The sequence below is a fragment of the Oncorhynchus kisutch genome, unplaced genomic scaffold (genome assembly GCF_002021735.2).
Source record: "Oncorhynchus kisutch isolate 150728-3 unplaced genomic scaffold, Okis_V2 scaffold503, whole genome shotgun sequence".
NCBI lineage: Eukaryota > Metazoa > Chordata > Actinopteri > Salmoniformes > Salmonidae > Oncorhynchus > Oncorhynchus kisutch.
In genome coordinates this window covers 248640-270168 of record NW_022262448.1, presented here as the reverse complement: position 1 = coordinate 270168, position 21529 = coordinate 248640, and the positions used below count along the sequence as shown (strand labels likewise).

General features: G+C 40.2%; 1 protein-coding gene across 1 annotated transcript; it reads right to left on the bottom strand.

Moving 5' to 3' along the window:
- Nucleotides 1-3338: 3338 nt before the first annotated feature.
- On the bottom strand, nucleotides 3339-19758 carry LOC116360826 (zinc finger protein 501-like). The gene is made up of 2 exons (XM_031815711.1): nucleotides 19180-19758; nucleotides 3339-5736 (listed from the first exon to the last, which is right to left on the bottom strand). The coding sequence occupies exons 1-2, from the start codon at nucleotides 19529-19531 to the stop codon at nucleotides 4772-4774; spliced, it is 1317 nt and encodes a 438-aa protein (XP_031671571.1). The 5' UTR covers nucleotides 19532-19758; the 3' UTR covers nucleotides 3339-4771.
- Between the last annotated feature and the right edge of the window lie 1771 nt (nucleotides 19759-21529).

Sequence of the window (21529 nt, the reverse complement as noted above, 5' to 3'; positions counted from 1 at the left end):
TGGTTAAGGTTAGGTTTAGGCATTAGCGTTAGCAGTATGGTTAAGGTTAGGCATTAGGGTTATCAGTATGGTTAAAGTTAGGCATTAGGGTCAGCAGTATGGTTAAGGTTAGGGTAATTTAAGGTTGGGGTTAGGCATAGGGTTAGCAGTATGGTTAAGGTTGGGGTTATTTAAGGTTGGGGTTAGGCATTAGGGTTAGCAGTATGGTTAAGGTTGGGGTTATTTAAGGTTGGGGTTAGGCATTAGGGTTAGCAGTATGCGTAAAGTTAAATCAGATTTTATGACTGTGGTACTAGCCTGTGCCTCTTAAGGGGAAAGTCATCTGAAAGTAATCAGATTACATTAGTGAGTTTGGGGAATCCAAAGGTTGTTACTGATTTCAATGTTAGACAGGTAACTAGTAACTAACAGATTACTGATGACACATTTAGACAGGTAACTAGTAACTAACAGATTACTGATGACACTTTTAGACAGGTAACTAGTAACTAACAGATTACTGATGACACTTTTAGACAGGTAACTAGTAACTAACAGATTACTGATGACACTTTTAGACAGGTAACTAGTAACTAACAGATTACTGATGACACTTTTAGACAGGTAACTAGTAACTAACAGATTACTGATGACACTTTTAGACAGGTAACTAGTAACTAACAGATTACTGATGACACTTTTAGACAGGTAACTAGTAACTAACAGATTACTGATGACACTTTTAGACAGGTAACTAGTAACTAACAGATTACTGATGACACTTTTAGACAGGTAACTAGTAACTAACAGATTACTGATGACACTTTTAGACAGGTAACTAGTAACTAACAGATTACTGATGACACTTTTAGACAGGTAACTAGTAACTAACAGATTACTGATGACACTTTTAGACAGGTAACTAGTAACTAACAGATTACTGATGACACTTTTAGACAGGTAACTAGTAACTAACAGATTACTGATGACACTTTTAGACAGGTAACTAGTAACTAACAGATTACTGATGACACTTTTAGACAGGTAACTAGTAACTAACAGATTACTGATGACACTTTTAGACAGGTAACTAGTAACTAACAGATTACATTTAGAAAGTAACCTACCCAACCCTGGATACAGTATAAAGGTCTCTCCATGGGTGGGAGATGGACGTTTATGATGATCAACACTCTCTTTATATTACTGACTTGTTGACTGATTGATCCATCCATCCCTCCTCAGCCTTCCTCTCCTCTGAAGACCCAGTGAGGGTGGAGCTCAGTTGAGGGACTGGTTAGGAAGAACACATCTACAGCCAGAGAGGTGAGAGGTCACACAATTCTCCTGTGTTATCTGGTGTCCTGTGTGAACTTAAAGTATGCTTCCTCTAATTTTCCTCTCTCGTGCCCTCTCTCTCTGGGGACCTGAGCCCTAGGACCATGCCTCAGGACTACTTGGCCTGATGACTCCTTGCTGTCCCCAGTCCACCTGGTCGTGCTGCTGCTCCAATTATAACTGTTCTGGCTGCGGCTATGCAACCCTGAACTGTTCACCAAACGTGCTACCTTGTCCCAGACCTGCTGTTTTCGACCCTCTCTCTACCGCACCTGTTGTTTCGACCTCAGACTGCTCAGCTAACTACAGATCCTGGTTCGATACCCGGCAGTGCCACAGCCGGACGCGACCGGGAGACCCATGAGGCGACACACAATTGGCCCAGCGTCGTCCGGGTTAGGGGAGGGTTTGGCCGGTTGGGATATCCTTGTCCCATTGGGCTCTAGCACTGGTGGTGCAGAAAGGTTAGGGGAGGGATATCCTTGTCCCATTGGGCTCTAGCACTGGTGGTGCAGAAAGGTTAGGGGAGGGATATCCTTGTCCCATTGTGCTCTATCACTGGTGGTGCAGAAAGGTTAGGGGAGGGATATCCTTGTCCCATTGGGCTCTAGCACTGGTGGTGCAGAAAGGTTAGGGGAGGGATATCCTTGTCCCATTGGGCTCTAGCACTGGTGGTGCAGAAAGGTTAGGGGAGGGATATCCTTGTCCCATTGGGCTCTAGATGGATTGGTTGAAAACTGATACTAAAGTTCTATACTATTTTGACACGGTGAAAGATGTACTGAATTGATATGGTTTATTGTACTAAAATGGACCAAGATGTGTTGATTTTGCACATGTTTGTTGATTGGTCAGTCATTGAGTTAATTTGTTTTGATTGGTCAGTCATTGAGTTAATTTGTTTTGATTGGTCAGTCATTGGGTTAATTTGTTTTGATTGGTCGGTCATTGAGTTAATTTGTTTTGATTGGTCAGCCATTGGGTTAATTTGTTTTGATTGGTCAGTCACTGGGTTAATTTGTTTTGATTGGTCAGCCATTGGGTTCATTTGTTTTGATTGGTCAGTCACTGGGTTAATTTGTGTTGATTGGTCAGTCACTGGGTTAATTTGTGTTGATTGGTCAGTCATTGGGTTAATTTGTGTTGATTGGTCAGTCACTGGGTTAATTTGTGTTGATTGGTCGGTCACTGGGTTAATTTGTGTTGATTGGTCAGTCACTGGGTTAATTTGTGTTGATTGGTCGGTCACTGGGTTAATTTGTGTTGATTGGTCAGTCATTGGGTTAATTTGTTTTGATTGGTCAGTCACTGGGTTAATTTGTTTTGATTGGTCAGTCATTGGGTTAATTTGTTTTGATTGGTCAGTCACTGGGTTAATTTGTTTTGATTGGTCGGTCACTGGGTTAATTTGTTTTGATTGGTCAGTCACTGGGTTAATTTGTTTTGATTGGTCAGTCACTGGGTTAATTTGTTTTGATTGGTCAGTCACTGGGTTAATTTGTTTTGCAATATGTTCAAATCAGATCAAGCTTTATTTATACAGAACATTTCAGACATGGATGCAACACAATGCAGAATAAAAAATATGAAAATAAAAACTGAAATATTTACAACACAACAAACATAAGAGCATAGAAAAACTAAAGAATAACAATAAAAGTGAGACTAATGATCATTCTAAGGAAATGACATTGATTAAAATAGTAAGAATAGGATGTAATACCCAACCAGAAATATAAACTAGTTTTACTACATTGTTAGTAAACAATATAATTGTACCAATAAAAATTCAGTTAGTCGCATAAATTGTGATTACTAAATGTTTCATTACATTGAAATCTTATGAAATATAAAAACCGAATATACACTCCTTTGTTAATTAATATGTATTAGCAACAATTCACTTCATGGTGAGGCATGGAATAATAAAACATGTATCTGTTGTCAGGCTGAATGTTTGAAATACGAGGTGATTTGAGTCATGCTTCTTCAGTAGTGGAATAAAGACAATTAGCACTTGAATTCTGTAAAGAAATACTGTGTGTAAATATTGGAGTGATGTATGATTGTTTAAAAAAATGGTTCACAAGATGGTTCAAGTTTTTTTTAAATTATACTGCATCCATATGTATAGGCAGCAAGTACGTTGATATGGAGTTTTTTGTTTTCATTGAAACGATCACCTGAAAACAGTTTTTTCGACTTTCAACCAAAACCGAACGTAGATTGGACGTCGGGCATAGTCTTATTTTCAACGTCTTTTCAACAACATTTTGAAACAAATTTAACGTGTAAAAAACAATAACCAATATGCAGAAACAGTTTGTGATACATTGAAACTAAAACATAACATTTACTATCGAAACAAACATGTTCCACATGTTAATCACATCTCTTGTATTTTTTTTAAACGAGCACCTTATAAACTGCACAAGTACCAACAACGCTGTTGTTTTGACAAGTAGCAAATACATCACTGATATCAATTAGGGGGGGAAATCAGGTTGTAAGTGCTGTTGAAACTAACACAACTTAAACAAACACATGGAAATGGGAGATATCTTTTACCTCACTGGTTAGAGGACAACCTGCAGAAGACAGTCAGCTACATTTTGGAGTGATGCATTTAAATTTAGGGGTCCCCAAAACTAAGAGAAACGCAACACCTATTCAGCATCACTCATATCGATATCACGTTGAAATCAATTGCGCGAGAGGGGAGAGATGAGGTTTCATGTCCTGTTAAAACAGCTCAAACAACACACGGAATGTGGGAATAATGTGAACATCACTGTTTAGAGGTTAATTTGTAGAAAACAGCTAGCTACATTTTAAAGTGTGTCAGTTTGATTCAAGTAACGCGGGAAGTGAAACGCAACACTTTATTTGCGTTTATGTTAATCATATAAATACTACTCTTTCAATTCAGAGCCTGTTCTTTTCTCAATGTGGCTAATATCCATATCATGCTGAAATCAACAGAACAGGGGGCAAACATTTAGGGTTCTACATTATGACATCATTAGAATACTCATACTACAATGTTAAAGCATTCTACATTATGACATCATTAGAACACTCCTACTACAATGTTAAAACATTCTACATTGTGACATCATTTCATTGATATCATGAAACAACTCCATGTATTTTCTGATGTTTAATCAGAGATCTTTTATCAGAGTCTCCCTTCCCACATTGATCACAGCTATGAGGTTTCTCTCCTGTGTGTGTTCTTTGGTGGGCTATCAGGATGTTTGCCTGAGTAAAACTCTTTCAAAACGTGTATTTAATTTCACCTTTATTTAACTAGGCAAGCCAGTTATGAATAAATTCTTATTTTCAATGACGGCCTAGGAACAGTGAGTTAATTGCCTGTTCAGGGGCAGAATGACAGATTTGTACCATGTCAGCTCTGGGATTCGAACTTGCATTGATTATAGACACAAGATTTCTATCCTGTGTGTGTTCTCTGGTGTGATATCATGTTCCTTGAGTGAGTAAAACTCCTCCCACATTGATCACAGCTATAAGGTTTCTCTCCTGTGTGTGTTTTCTGGTGTGATTTTAAATTCTGGGACGAAACAAAACTCTTTCCACAGTCAGAGCAGTGGTAAGGTTTCTCTCCTGTGTGTGTTCTCTGGTGTATAGTCAGCTGGCTAAATGAAGTAAAACTCTTGCCACATTGATCACAGCAATAAGGTTTCTCTCCAGTGTGCGTTCTCAAATGCACCATCAGGTTGCTTGAGTGACTAAATCTCTTCCCACATTGATCACAGCTATAAGGCTTCTCTCCTGTGTGTGTTTTCTGGTGTGATTTTAAATATTGTGAAGAAACAAAACTCCTTCCACAGTCAGAGCAGTGGTAAGGTTTCGCTATTGTGTGTGTTCTCTTGTGTGATTTTAAATATTGGGAAGAAACAAAACTTGTTCCACAGTCAGAGCAGTGGTAAGGTTTCTCTCCTGTGTGTATTCTCTGGTGTATAGTCAGCTGGTTAGATGTAGTAAAACTCTTCCCACACCGATCACAGCTATAAGGTTTCTCTCCTGTGTGTGTTCTCTGGTGTGTAGTCAGAATGCTAGATGTAACAAAACTCTTCCCACATTGATCACAACTATAAGATTTCTCTCTTGTGTGTGTTTTCTGGTGTGCTTTCAGGCTGCTTGTAACACTAAAACTCTTCCCACATTGATTACAGCTATTCGGTTTCTCTCCCGTGTGGATTCTCTGATGTCTTTTAAGGTCTGCTGAAGAGGTGAATCTCTTCCCACAGTCAGAGCAGTGGTGAGATTTCTTCCTTGTGGGTTTCCGCTGGTGTTTCTTGAGGTGTTCTGATCTGGGGGGACTCTCATCTGCCTCGTCAGCTTCATGATGTTGTTGAGGCTCTCCAGATGATCCCTGATAGTCAGGTCTCTCTCCTGTGTGAACAACAAAATCAGACAGATGGTTAAAGGCCCACAACAGCAGAAATCCACTGTTTATATGAGCTTAAGGTGATGCCCATGAACATGTGTCTACAACAATTTACATCTGTAATGAATGTTTAAAATCTTTCACAAACTTTGACTATTTTCTTAACTTCTTATGGGCATTGATTACAGCCACAAGATTTCTATCCTGTGTGTGTTCTCTGGTGTGATATCATGTTCCTTGAGTGAGTAAAACTCCTCCCACATTGATCACAGCTATAAGGCTTTTCTCCTGTGTGTGTTTTCTCGTGTGATTCCGGTGAAATTGCAGAGCACGAAATTCAAGCTGAAGAATTATAAATATTTAACTTGTGACATCAAAATAAAGTTTAACTTCTTCTTCTTCTTCTTCGCTTCTTGCCGCTGTGTCAGATTTCAAAAAAGGCTTTACGGCGAAAGCAAACCGTGCGATTATTTGAGGACAGCGCCCCGTATTCAAAAGCATGAAAAACATATTTCAACCAGGCAGGTGCGCCACGAAAGTCAGAAATAGCGATAGAATAAATGCCTTACCTTTGATGATCTTCTCCTGTTGGCACTCCAAAAGGTCCCAGATACATCACAAATGGTACTTTTGTTCGATAATGTCCTTTATATCCATAAAAAATCAGTTTAGCTGGCGTGCTTCAGTCAATAATCCATAATAATAATCCATATAGATATATAGATATATATATATATATGAGAGAGAGAGATGTTATCTAGTTATGGATGTGGTATATATAAACAGTAGTAGTATATTTGTTATCTACTTGTAGTATATCTGTTATCAAGTTATGGATGTAGAAATATATATATATATATATATATATATATAGATGTAGTATATCTGTTAACTAAATATGGATGCAGCACATCTGTTATCTAGTTATGAATGTAGTAATATATATAAATATATATATATATAGTTTCAGTACATCTGTTATCTAGTTGCAGTATATCTGTTATATAGTTGCAGTATATATGTTATCTAGTTGTAGTATATCTGTTATCTAGTTGTAGTTGCAGTATATCTGTTCTCTAGTTGCAGTATATCTGTTATCTAGTTGCAGTATATCTGTTATCTAGTTGCAGTATATCTGTTATCTAGTTCTAGTTGCAGTATATCTGTTCTCTAGTTGCAGTATATCTGTTATCTAGTTGCAGTATATCTGTTATCTAGTTCTAGTTGCAGTATATCTGTTCTCTAGTTGCAGTATATCTGTTCTCTAGTTGCAGTATATCTGTTATCTAGTTGCAGTATATCTGTTCTCTAGTTGCAGTATATCTGTTATCCAGTTGTAGTATATCTGTTATCTAGTTGCAGTATATCTGTTATCTAGTTGCAGTATATCTGTTATCTAGTTGCAGTATATCTGTTATCTAGTTGCAGTATATCTGTTATCTAGTTGCAGTATATCTGTTATCTAGTTCTAGTTGCAGTATATCTGTTCTCTAGTTGCAGTATATCTGTTCTCTAGTTCTAGTTGCAGTATATCTGTTATCTAGTTGCAGTATATCTGTTATCTAGTTGCAGTATATCTGTTATCTAGTTCTAGTTGCAGTATATCTGTTATCTAGTTCTAGTTGCAGTATATCTGTTCTCTAGTTGCAGTATATCTCTGTTATCTAGTTGCAGTATATCTGTTCTCTAGTTGCAGTATATCTGTTCTCTAGTTGCAGTATATCTGTTCTCTAGTTGCAGTATATCTGTTCTCTAGTTGCAGTATATCTGTTCTCTAGTTGCAGTATATCTGTTCTCTAGTTGCAGTATATCTGTTCTCTAGTTGCAGTATATCTGTTCTCTAGTTGCAGTATATCTGTTATCTAGTTGCAGTATATCTGTTCTCTAGTTGCAGTATATCTGTTCTCTAGTTGCAGTATATCTGTTCTCTAGTTGCAGTATATCTGTTATCTAGTTCTAGTTGCAGTATATCTGTTATCTAGTTCTAGTATATCTGTTCTCTAGTTGCAGTATATCTGTTATCTAGTTCTAGTTGCAGTATATCTGTTCTCTAGTTGCAGTATATCTGTTCTCTAGTTCTAGTTGCAGTATATCTGTTCTCTAGTTCTAGTTGCAGTATATCTGTTATCTAGTTCTAGTTGCAGTATATCTGTTATCTAGTTCTAGTATATCTGTTCTCTAGTTGCAGTATATCTGTTATCTAGTTCTAGTTGCAGTATATCTGTTCTCTAGTTGCAGTATATCTGTTCTCTAGTTCTAGTTGCAGTATATCTGTTCTCTAGTTCTAGTTGCAGTATATCTGTTCTCTAGTTGCAGTATATCTGTTCTCTAGTTGCAGTATATCTGTTATCTAGTTGCAGTATATCTGTTATCTAGTTGCAGTATATCTGTTATCTAGTTGCAGTATATCTGTTATCTAGTTGCAGTATATCTGTTATCTAGTTGCAGTATATCTGTTATCTAGTTCTAGTTGCAGTATATCTGTTATCTAGTTCTAGTTGCAGTATATCTGTTATCTAGTTCTAGTTGCAGTATATCTGTTATCTAGTTCTAGTTGCAGTATATCTGTTATCTCGTTGCAGTATATCTGTTCTCTAGTTGCAGTATATCTGTTCTCTCTATTGTTGCAGTATATCTGTTATCTAGTTGCAGTATATCTGTTATCTAGTTGCAGTATATCTGTTATCTAGTTGCAGTATATCTGTTATCTAGTTGCAGTATATCTGTTATCTAGTTCTAGTTGCAGTATATCTGTTATCTAGTTCTAGTTGCAGTATATCTGTTATCTAGTTCTAGTTGCAGTATATCTGTTATCTCGTTGCAGTATATCTGTTATCTAGTTGCAGTATATCTGTTCTCTAGTTGCAGTATATCTGTTCTCTAGTTGCAGTATATCTGTTCTCTAGTTGCAGTATATCTGTTATCCAGTTGCAGTATATCTGTTATCTAGTTGCAGTATATCTGTTCTCTAGTTGCAGTATATCTGTTCTCTAGTTGCAGTATATCTGTTATCCAGTTGCAGTATATCTGTTATCCAGTTGCAGTATATCTGTTATCCAGTTGCAGTATATCTGTTATCTAGTTGCAGTATATCTGTTCTCTAGTTGCAGTATATCTGTTATCTAGTTCTAGTTGCAGTATATCTGTTATCTAGTTGCAGTATATCTGTTATCTAGTTGCAGTATATCTGTTCTCTAGTTGCAGTATATCTGTTCTCTAGTTGCAGTATATCTGTTATCCAGTTGCAGTATATCTGTTATCTAGTTGCAGTATATCTGTTCTCTAGTTGCAGTATATCTGTTCTCTAGTTGCAGTATATCTGTTATCTAGTTCTAGTTGCAGTATATCTGTTCTCTAGTTGCAGTATATCTGTTCTCTAGTTGCAGTATATCTGTTCTCTAGTTGCAGTATATCTGTTCTCTAGTTGCAGTATATCTGTTATCTCGTTGCAGTATATCTGTTATCTAGTTCTAGTTGCAGTATATCTGTTATCTAGTTCTAGTTGCAGTATATCTGTTATCTCGTTGCAGTATATCTGTTATCTAGTTCTAGTTGCAGTATATCTGTTCTCTAGTTGCAGTATATCTGTTATCTAGTTGCAGTATATCTGTGTGGGCAGAAATGGTTAGCGAAGGTATTTGTTTTTCACAATGTATTCCAAATATTACCACACATTAATCAGAGCAAGATCAGGATGCTACTCAAGGAAACTCACATTAAGCTCTGTGTTCTCATAGTCTGACAGCAAAAACAGCCTCCATTTTACAGGTTGCTTATGAGCGCATTTCACAGGCTCGTTTGAATATCCCGCTTAATATCATGTTTAGAGTAAAATGCTCTTTGGTTAGCTTTGCTACCAGCCTGTCAATGAGTGTTAGCATTCAAGCTGAGAACTGCTGCATCAAAAATAGGTATTTTGCAAATATCACAACCAAATATCTTAGCGACTGTTCAAGCAACAATAAAAACAACAATTGTAAGCCCATGAGAACCCCAACAAGTAATAACCTGGTAAATCTAGACTGTTGAATGGACCCAGATGGTGAACAGTTTATTTAGAAGTAATAACCTGGTAAATCTAGACTGTTGAATGGTCCCAGATGGTGAACAGTTTATTTAGTAATAACCTGGTAAATCTAGACTGTTGAATGGTCCCAGATGGTGAACAGTTTATTTAGTAATAACCTGGTAAATCTAGACTGTTGAATGGTCCCAGATGGTGAACAGTTTATTTAGAAGTAATAACCTGGTAAATCTAGACTGTTGAATGGTCCCAGATGGTGAACAGTTTATTTAGTAATAACCTGGTAAATCTAGACTGTTGAATGGTCCCAGATGGTGAACAGTTTATTTAGTAATAACCTGGTAAATCTAGACTGTTGACTGGTCCCAGATGGTGAACAGTTCATTTAGTAATAACCTGGTAAATCTAGACTGTTGAATGGTCCCAGATGGTGTTGATGGTGAACAGCAGTTTATTTAAAAGCCAGACATTTAATTCACAGACAGTGATGATGTCATCTCACAGGGACGTGATCTAGATAGTCTGTTTCCCCAGTCATCTGTAATAATAATAATAATTCACAGACAGTGATGAGGTCATCTCACAGGGACGTGATCTAGATAGTCTGTTTCCCCAGTAATCTGTAATAATAATGATTCACAGACAGTGAATGAGTTGGTGCGTCCAAATTTTAACTGGTACTGATTTATAAAGCCAGGCATATTCAACAGTTAGGCAATTGATTACAGACCTAATGAAGTTGGGGTTTGCTCTCTCCTCAATTTTCTTAGACAATTAAGCTAAGACCAATTCATCCCTAAGGTGTTCGATGGTGTTGAGATTAGGGCTCTGTGCAGGCAAGTCAAGTTCATCCACACCAAACCTCGACAAACAAATTCTGTTTGGATTTCGCTTTATGCACAGGGGCATTGTCATGCTGCAACAGGAAAGAGCCTTCCACAAACTGTTCCCAAAACTGTTGGAAGCACAGAATCATCTAGAATGTCAGAATGCTGTAGCACTAAGATTTCCCTTCACTGAAACTAAGGGGCCCGAACCATGAAAAAACATACCCAGATCATTATTCCTCTTCCACCAAACTTTACAGTTTAATGCGTCACCAAGGTGGCATAGCAGTTCAGACGTCTTTTGTCCTCGTCTTGTCGTGTCCTGTATATATATATATTTACAACTTTTTTTTATTATTTTTTTTTTCCCATCAACTCATCTTCAAAACACTCTCCTGCAACCCGCCTCACCAATTTATATTTATAAAAAAGTATTATTTACCTCAAATCTGTAATCCTCCAAGAAGCTAGCCAGAAACTCCAAGAAGCTAGCCTGAAACTAGTCAGAAGCTAGCCAGAAGCTAGCCAGAAACTCCAAGAAGCTAGCCTGAAACTAGTCAGAAGCTAGCCAGAAGCTAGCCTGAAACTAGCCAGAAGCTAGCCAGAAACTCCAAGAAGCTAGCCTGAAACTAGCCAGAAGCTAATCAGAAGCTAGTTCTTCTTTACTGGCAAATCGTTAGTATTCAGCTAACCACGGTTTGTGGTCATCAGCTATCCTTTAGCTCGAAAATCTATCGCCAGTTCTGTACGGCGCAGCGCGGCTCGGAACGGAACATACCGGACCAATTTTTCTCTCATGTCCCTGGATTTCGACTGCTCTCTGGACATTCATACCCGGATCTCACAGCTAGCTAGCTGCTATCCGTGTGACTATCGGCCTTCGTCGATTCCGGAGCAAACATCAATTATTCCCGGAGCTAGCCAGCTCCGTCAATCACTCCTGGGCTGCAGTCACCTATCCGGACCCGTTTTGCTGCCTACGCGGAGCCCCACCGGGCCTTCACGGCTGGACTGCCGACGTTGTCTACCCGAAGGAGTTGTCCGGCTGGCTCCTCCGTCGCGACGTTGCCTGAACGCCCATCTGCGGCCTGCTAACCGTTAGCTGTCTTACCGGCTGCTATCTGAATAGACAAATCGGACAATTTATTTATTTTTATTATTATTATGTTTTCTTCTTGGGCCTCTATAACTATATCTATTGTTTTTATTTTTGTTGTTGTTGTGTGATTTGGATTGGTCCCCTCTACCACACGGAACCACACTGATCTACTGACGGAACGCAAGAGGTGGCTAACAGCAGACCTCCATCCTATGCTGGCTTGCTGCCGATGGCCTGGCTAGCGGTCTAGATCACCGTGATCCCCGGCCAACCTCTCCGCTCACTGGACCCTTTTGATCGCTTGACTAAGCATGCCTCTCCTTAATGTCAATATGTCTTGTCCATTGCTGTTCTGGTTAGTGTTTATTGGCTTATTTCACTGTAGAGCCTCTAGTCCTGCTCACTATACCTTATCCAACCTATTAGTTCCACCACCCACACATGCAATGACATCTCCTGGTTTCAATGATGTTTCTAGAGACAATATCTCTCTCTTCATCACTCAATACCTAGGTTTACCTCCACTGTATTCACATCCTACCATACCTTTGTACATTATACCTTGATGCTATTTTATCGCCCCCAGAAACCTCCTTTTACTCTATGTTCCAGACGTTCTAGACGACCAATTCTCATAGCTTTTAGCCGTACCCATTCTACTCCTCCTATGTTCCTCTGGCGATGTAGAGGTGAATCCAGGCCCTGCAGTGCCTAGCTCCACTCCTATTCCCCAGGCGCTCTCTTTTGACGACTTCTGTAACCGTAATAGCCTTGGTTTCATGCATGTTAACATTAGAAGCCTCCTCCCTAAGTTTGTTCTATTCACTGCTTTAGCACACTCTGCCAACCCGGATGTTCTAGCTGTGTCTGAATCCTGGCTTAGGAAGATTTTTATTCCAAACTACAACATTTTCAGACAAGATAGAACTGCCAAAGGGGGCGGTGTTGCAATCTACTGCAAAGATAGCCTGCAGAGTTCTGTCCTACTATCCAGGTCTGTACCCAAACAATTTGAACTTCTACTTTTAAAAATCCACCTCTCTAAAAACAAGTCTCTCACCGTTGCCGCCTGCGATAGACCACCCTCTGCCCCCAGCTGTGCTCTGGACACCATATGTGAACTGATTGCCCCCCATCTATCTTCAGAGTTCGTGCTGCTAGGCGACCTAAACTGGAACATGCTTAACACCCCAGCCATCCTAAAATCTAAACTTGATGCCCTCAATCTCACACAAATTATCAATGAACCTACCAGGTACCTCCCCAAAGCCTTAAACACGGGCACCCTCATAGATATCATCCTAACCAACTTGCCCTCTAAATACACCTCTGCTGTCTTCAACCAAGATCTCAGCGATCACTGCCTCATTGCCTGCATCCGTAATGGGTCAGTGGTCAAACGACCTCCACTCATCACTGTAAAACGCTCCCTGAAACACTTCTGCGAGCAGGCCTTTCTAATCGACCTGGCCGGGGTATCCTGGAAGGATATTGATCTCATCCCGTCAGTAGAGGATGCCTGGATATTTTTTTTAAATGCCTTCCTAACCATCTTAAATAAACATGCCCCATTCAAGAAATTTAGAACCAGGAACAGATATAGCCCTTGGTTCTCCCCAGACCTGACTGCCCTTAACCAACACAAAAACATCCTATGGCGTTCTGCATTAGCATCGAACAGCCCCCGTGATATGCAGCTGTTCAGGGAAGCTAGAAACCATTATACACAGGCAGTTAGAAAAGCCAAGGCTAGCTTTTTCAAGCAGAAATTTGCCTCCTGCAACACTAACTCAAAATAATTCTGGGACACTGTAAAGTCCATGGAGAATAAGAACACCTCCTCCCAGCTGCCCACTGCACTGAAGATAGGAAACACTGTCACCACTGATAAATCCACCATAATTGAGAATTTCAATAAGCATTTTTCTACGGCTGGCCATGCTTTCCACCTGGCTACTCCTACCCCGGACAACTGCACTGCACCCCCAACAGCAACTCGCCCAAGCCTTCCCCATTTCTCCTTCTCCCAAATCCATTCAGCTGATGTTCTGAAAGAGCTGCAAAATCTGGACCCCTACAAATCAGCCGGGCTAGACAATCTGGACCCTTTCTTTCTAAAATTATCTGCAGAAATTGTTGCCACCCCTATTACTAGCCTGTTCAACCTCTCTTTCGTGTCGTCTGAGATTCCAAAAGATTGGAAAGCAGCTGCGGTCATCCTCCTCTTCAAAGGGGGGGATACCCTTGACCCAAACTGCTACAGACCTATATCTATCCTACCGTGTCTTTCTAAGGTCTTCGAAAGCCAAGTCAACAAACAGATTACCGACCATTTCGAATCTCACCATACCTTCTCTGCTATGCAATCTGGTTTCAGAGCTGGTCATGGGTGCACCTCAGCCACGCTCAAGGTCCTAAACGATATCTTAACCGCCATCGATAAGAAACATTACTGTGCAGCCGTATTCATTGATCTGGCCAAGGCTTTCGACTCTGTCAATCACCACATCCTCATCGGCAGACTCGACAGCCTTGGTTTCTCAAATGATTGCCTCGCCTGGTTCACCAACTACTTCTCTGATAGAGTTCAGTGTGTCAAATCGGAGGGTCTGCTGTCCGGACCTCTGGCAGTCTCTATGGGGGTGCCACAGGGTTCAATTCTTGGACCGACTCTCTTCTCTGTATACATCAATGAGGTCGCTCTTGCTGCTGGTGAGTCTCTGATCCACCTCTACGCAGACGACACCATTCTGTATACTTCCGGCCCTTCTTTGGACACTGTGTTAACAACCCTCCAGGCAAGCTTCAATGCCATACAACTCTCCTTCCGTGGCCTCCAATTGCTCTTAAATACAAGTAAAACTAAATGCATGCTCTTCAACCGATCACTACCTGCACCTACCCGCCTGTCCAACATCACTACTCTGGACGGCTCTGACTTAGAATACGTGGACAACTACAAATACTTAGGTGTCTGGTTAGACTGTAAACTCTCCTTCCAGACCCATATCAAACATCTCCAATCCAAAGTTAAATCTAGAATTGGCTTCCTATTTCGCAACAAAGCATCCTTCACTCATGCTGCCAAACATACCCTTGTAAAACTGACCATCCTACCAATCCTCGACTTTGGCGATGTCATTTACAAAATAGCCTCCAATACCCTACTCAACAAATTGGATGCAGTCTATCACAGTGCAATCCGTTTTGTCACCAAAGCCCCATATACTACCCACCATTGCGACCTGTACGCTCTCGTTGGCTGGCCCTCGCTTCATACTCGTCGCCAAACCCACTGGCTCCATGTCATCTACAAGACCCTGCTAGGCAAAGTCCCCCCTTATCTCAGCTCGCTGGTCACCATAGCATCTCCCACCTGTGGCACACGCTCCAGCAGGTATATCTCTCTAGTCACCCCCAGAACCAATTCTTTCTTTGGCCGCCTCTCCTTCCAGTTCTCTGCTGCCAATGACTGGAACGAACTACAAAAATCTCTGAAACTGGAAACACTTATCTCCCTCCCTAGCTTTAAGCACCAACTGTCAGAGCAGCTCACAGATTACTGCACCTGTACATAGCCCACCTATAATTTAGCCCAAACAACTACCTCTTTCCCAACTGTATTTAATTTTATTTATTTATTTTGCTCCTTTGCACCCCATTATTTTTATTTCTATTTTGCACATTCTTCCATTGCAAAACTACCATTCCAGTGTTTTACTTGCTATATTGTATTTACTTTGCCACCATGGCCTTTTTGCCTTTACCTCCCTTCCCACCTCATTTGCTCACATTGTATATAGACTTGTTTATACTGTATTATTGACTGTATGTTTGTTTTACTCCATGTGTAACTCTGTGTCGTTGTATCTGTCGAACTGCTTTGCTTTATCTTGGCCAGGTCGCAATTGTAAATGAGAACTTGTTCTCAACTTGCCTACCTGGTTAAATAAAGGTAAAATAAAAAAATAAAAAAATAAATGAACTACAGTGGGGCAAAAAAGTATTTAGTCAGCCACCAATTGTGCAACTTCCCCCACTTAAAAAGATGAGAGAGGCCTGTAATTTTCATCATAGGTACACTTCAAGTATGACAGCCAAAATGAGAAAAAGAAATCCAGAAAATCACATTGTAGGATTTTTTATGAATATATTTGCAAATTATGGTGGAAAATAAGTATTTGGTCAATAACAAAAGTTTAACTCAATACTTTGTTATATACCCTTTGTTGGCAATGACAGAGGTCAAACGTTTTCTGTAAGTCTTCACAAGGTTTTCACACACTGTTGCTGGTATTTTGGCCCATTCCTCCATGCAAATCTCCTCTAGAGCAGTGATGTTTTGGGACTGTTGCTGGGCAACACGGACTTTCAACTCCCTCCAAAGATTTTCTATGGGGTTGAGATCTGGAGACTGGCTAGGCCACTCCAGGACCTTGAAATGCTTCTTACGAAGCCACTCCTACGTTGCCCGGGCGGTGTTTTTGGGGTTATTGTCATGCTGAAAGACCCAGTCAAGTTTCAACTTCAATGCCCTTTCTGATGGAAGGAGGTTTTCACTCAAAATCTCATGATACATGGCCCCATTCATTCTTTTCTGATCCATGATCAGTCGTCCTGATCCCTTTTCAGAAAAACAGCCCCAAAGCATGATGTTTCCACCCCCATGCTTCACAGTAGGTATGGTGTTCTTTGGATGCAACTCAGCATTCTTTGTCCTCCAAACATGACGAGTTGAGTTTTTACCAAAAAGTTATATTTTTGTTTCATCTGACCATATGACATTCTCCCAATCTTCTTCTGGATCATCCAAATGCTCTCTAGCAAACTTCAGACGGGCCTGGACATGTACTGGCTTAAGCAGGGGGACACGTCTGGCACTGCAGGATTTGAGTCCCTGGCGGCGTAGTGTGTTACTGATGGTAGGCTTTGTTACTTTGGTCCCAGCTCTCTGCAGGTCATTCACTAGGTCCCCCCGTGTGGTTCTGGGATTTTTGCTCACCGTTCTTGTGATCATTTTGACCCCACGGGGTGAGATTTTGCGTGTAGCCCCAGATTGAGGGAGATTATCAGTGGTCTTGTATGTCTTCCATTTCCTAATGATTGCTCCCACAGTTGATTTCTTCAAACCAAGCTGCTTACCTATTGCAGATTCAGTCTTCCCAGTCTGGTGCAGGTCTACAATTTTGTTTCTGGTGTCCTTTGACAGCTCTTTGGTCTTGGCCATAGTGGAGTTTGGAGTGTGACTGTTTGAGATTGTGGACAGGTGTCTTTTATACTGATAACAAGTTCAGACAGGTGCCATTAATACAGGTAACGAGTGGAGGACAGATGAGCCTCTTAAAGAAGTAGTTACAGGTCTGTGAGAGCCAGAAATCTTGCTTGTTTGTAGGTGACCAAATACTTATTTTCCACCATAATTTGCAAATAAACTCTTCAAAAATCCTACAATGTGATTTTCTATATATTTTTTTCTCATTTTGTGTGTCATAGTTGAAGTGTACCTATGATGAAAATTACAGGCCTCTCTCATCTTTTTAACTGGGAGAACTTGCACAATTGGTGGCTGACTAAATACTTTTTTGCCCCACAGTATGCATTCAGGCAGGTAGTGTTCTCCTGGCATCCGCCAAACCCAGATTAATCCATCGGACTGCCAGATGGTGAAGTGGGATTCATCACTCTGCTCCAGAGTCCAACGGCGGCGAGCTTTACACCAAGCCGACGTTGGGCATTGCGCATGGTGATCTTAGGCTTGTGTGCGACTGCTGGGCCATGCAAACCCATTTCATGAATCTCCCGACTAACAGTTCTTGTGCTGACGTTGCTTCCACAGGCAGTTTGGAACGCTCGGCGGTCCCGTTCTCTGAGCTTGTGTGGCCTACCACTTCGCGGCTGAGCCGTTGTTGCTCCTAGAGGTTTCCACTTCACAATAACAGCACTTACAGTTGACCCGAGGCAGCTCTAACAGGGCAGAAATTTGACAAAATGACTTGTTGGAAAGGTTGCATCCCATGATGGTGCTACATTTAAAGTAAGAGCTCTTCAGTAAGGCCATTCTACTACCAATGTTTGTCAACGGAAATTGCACGGCTGTGTTCTCGATTTTATTCACCAGTCAGCAACGGATGTGGCTGAAATAGCTGAATCCACAAATTAGAATAGCCGTTTCCACAAAATGTTGTATATATAGCGTATTTGCGGCTGCTCTACAAAAATAAATCACGGTCAACAAAACAGCCCATCAACAGAACAATCGACCAGTAGACTACGGTCAGACCTAAAACAAATTGTCTGAATATTATACAATGACTTATCAACAGCTCTAACAACTTGACCCCCACAGGAAATCTACACTGGTAATTCTAGAATATACTATATATCCTAGAAATCTGGTTAAACTATCATTATGACATCATGGATGAATTCTAGAATATACTATATATCATAGAAACCTGGTTAAACTATCATTATGACATCATGGATGAATTCTAGAATATACTATATATCATAGAAACCTGGTTAAACTAACATTATGACATTATGGATGAATTCTAGAATATACTATATACCCTAGACAATTTGACCCTCACAGGAAATCTACACTGGCAGTTATAGAAATACCCATGTACTATATAACCATTGACACTTGAAGAATATAACTTGTAATGCCTCAAATGATTCAACCGTATTACCCCACCAGAAACCAAAACATAAGCTCGTATAACGCCACTGTTTGTAATAAAGCACTATATAGCCTAGAAATCTGGTTAAAACTATTATTTTGACCTTATGGATGGCCAGTCCTTGTACTCATAGTGTGGTGAATTCAGGGGGAGCCCTGAGCTGAACTCAAACCTGGGTCCAGTGACTGTCAAGCCAACACCTTACAACTGTTACACCAAGATGTCTGAACTTCTTGATGAGGTCGCTAGGTTTTGGGTTGTGGGTTCTACAATAACTTTCTCTATGAATTTGAGAGTGGTTACATTTCTCCAGCCCCCAGCTGTTTACCAAACCACATCTCTGGGCAGCCAGTTTGTTGCTGCTTAAAACCTAGCTAGCTCCCTTTAAAAAAGCCACATCCATCAATCTGCAATTGAAACAATAACAAATCTGTCATTCCATCACTGTTTTGGTAATAAAATGATGGATGGGGCTGGAGAAACGTAACTACTCTCCAATGCATAGACAGACCTATGGATGCAAGGATCCATGATATGAACATTATAGTGTTAACCATGTTGAGGCAATACAGTGTTGGTTTACATTGTTTTGAAACATTGGAGTAAAACAAAGCTTATTTGGGGTTCTGATGGGGTACAACAGTTGAACTAAGCTCATGAGGCATGTGTTATATTCTTCAAGAATCAATGGCTATAAATAAATAATTTAAAAGTCACAATATGGATGTAGCAACTACAGATTTCCCCTTTAACACCACACATCAGTTCAACAACTGCAGAGTTAGTGCCTCTGTTTTTAAGACAGTACTTACTAGTGTTAATCAGGGAACGGTTTCTCAAAACCATCTTACGGCTAAGTTCATCATTAGAACCATTGGACGCCTTGAGTTGCTTTTGGGAAACCGGGCCCAGATATTCAGTTTCCTCCTCCTTTTTCGATGTAACAGTCATCTCCCCCTCCTCCTCCTCTTTCACTCTGAACTCGTCTTCCTCTTCTTTCACTGAAACGTCTTTCTCTTCTTCCTTCACGGTAACAGCCTCACCCTCTACTTGTTTCTGTATTGTAACAGCCTCCTCTTCCTCCTCCTTTTTCACGATAACTTCTTTCTCCGTCCAGCAGACCTCCTCTTCTTTAGCAGAAAGAGAGTAGCTTAGTGAACTCATGGTCGGAGATGTTAGCTAGCTAGGCTAATGCTTACTTAACCAGCCCGCTAGCTGACGAATAACAACACCGTAAATAGGAAATTAAATGGGATAACTAACAAGACGACAGAAGTGGTTTTAAAACACAGTGGCTAATATACACGAAAGCGTCTACAGAGCTTTATTGGTTCGTCTATTTTGTCTATCAAGCTACCGAGGTATCTGACTAACTGTTGCTGCTGTTGAAAGAAGCGTTATGTCCACTAGATAATACGTCACACCAGCAGCATCGGCTTAAAGTCTCAGACCGCCATCTGCTGACTGGAGTGGGTAACGCAGTTGAGGGAAAATGTATATTTTATTTTCAGACAAAATGTTAAAGCGTAGGAAGCATGAGTTTTTACTCACCAATGTAACAACACTGTGTGGTTAAAGACTTAGTACATTCGTTGCAGTCATGATCTGATTACCTATAAGAACAAACAGGGTATCTTCTAAACTTCCCACAATTCACTATTTCTCAACGTCATATGGATCTAGTCTGTGCTACTGAGTTCATATTGTAAGTATATGCATGTCCCTTAAGGTCCTTGTGTAATTGTAATGTGATATTGTACCCCCTAGCCCCGCCCCTAGCCCCGCCCCCAGCCCCGCCCCTAGCTCGATTGTCTATTGTTTGTAATCTATGTATGCTTGTGTTCCCTCATGTGCTTTATGTATTGATTTGTTATTAATAAAAAATATATATATAAAAAAATTGCGTTTTGTTTGATTTGATTTGTTGTTAATAATACAAATAAAAAATTAAAGTAAATAACATTAAATAAAACATTAAATAAAAAAAGAGTTGATATCCTAGTAAACCCATTACATTAGGACACCTGTTGTAATGAACACTTATGATGGGCTGAATCTTCTGGACTTTACTACCTTAATAAATAATACTCTTAAGATCAGTTGGATAAAACAATTCCTAAGAAGACCCACTTCTATGTGAAATGTTATTCCTCATCATGTCTTCTCTGCTTTTGGTGGCCTTAACTTCATGTTGGTTTGTAATTATAATATTGACAAAGTTCCAGTGAAATTGGAGCTTTGCATTTCTCTACGGCTGGTCAGCAGGTTTTCTTGTCCTCGTCCTTCATTTATAAGCATAATTCTTCTCCTCACAGGTATTATATATGGAATAATCGGGATATATTGTATGAAAATACTTCTTTATTTTTTAGAATATTGGTTCAGAAATAATATCCTATTGGTGAGCCAACTGGTAAATGCAGAGGGTCTTTAACTCAGTTATAAGGAATTCTTATCACTTTACAAAGTCCCTGTAACACCTAAAGATTTTACAATTGTTTTAGATGCCATTCCCTCAGGTGTTGTTTTACTATTCAGGAACGTGTCAAGACCTGACCCTCAGAGCCTACCTTCTATTGACCATGTTGACTCATCAGTAGGAAAGATTTGTTTCTCTTTTGGTCCATACAACAACAGAGAGATACAAACCTTGTTTCAGCAGGATGTTGTATCCATACCTTATGTCATTCCTTATTGGAACGGATTTATTGATAATAGCTGTTGGAAGAAAGTCTGGATTTTGCTAGGTGACCTAAACTGGGACATGCTTAACACCCCGGCCATCCTACAATCTAAGCTTGATGCCCTCAATCTCACACAAATTATCAATGAACCTACCAGGTACAACCCCAAATCCATAAACACGGGCATCCTCATATATATCATTCTAACTAACTCGCCCTCCAAATACACCTCTGCTGTTTTCAATCAAAATCTCAGCAATCACTGCCTCATTGCCTGCATCTGTAATGGGTCTGTGACCAAACGACCACCCCTCATCACTGTCAAACGCTCCCTAAAATACTTCAGCGAGCAGGCCTTTCTAATCGACCTGGCCGGGGTATCCTGGAATGACATTGAACTCATCCCTTCAGTAGATGACACCTGGTTATTCTTTAAAAGTGCCTTCCTCACCATCTTAAATAAGCATGCCCCCTTCAA

What these genes read in the sequence shown, in the direction of transcription:
- LOC116360826 (XM_031815711.1), bottom strand. Translation starts at nt 19,531, where the DNA reads ATGAGTTCACTAAGCTACTCTCTTTCTGCTAAAGAAGAGGAGGTCTGC. An exon ending in CCGTTCCCTGATTAACACTA is followed by an intron (nt 5,737 to 19,179) that starts GTAAGTACTGTC and finishes TTGTTCACACAG; the next exon opens with GAGAGAGACCTGACTATCAG.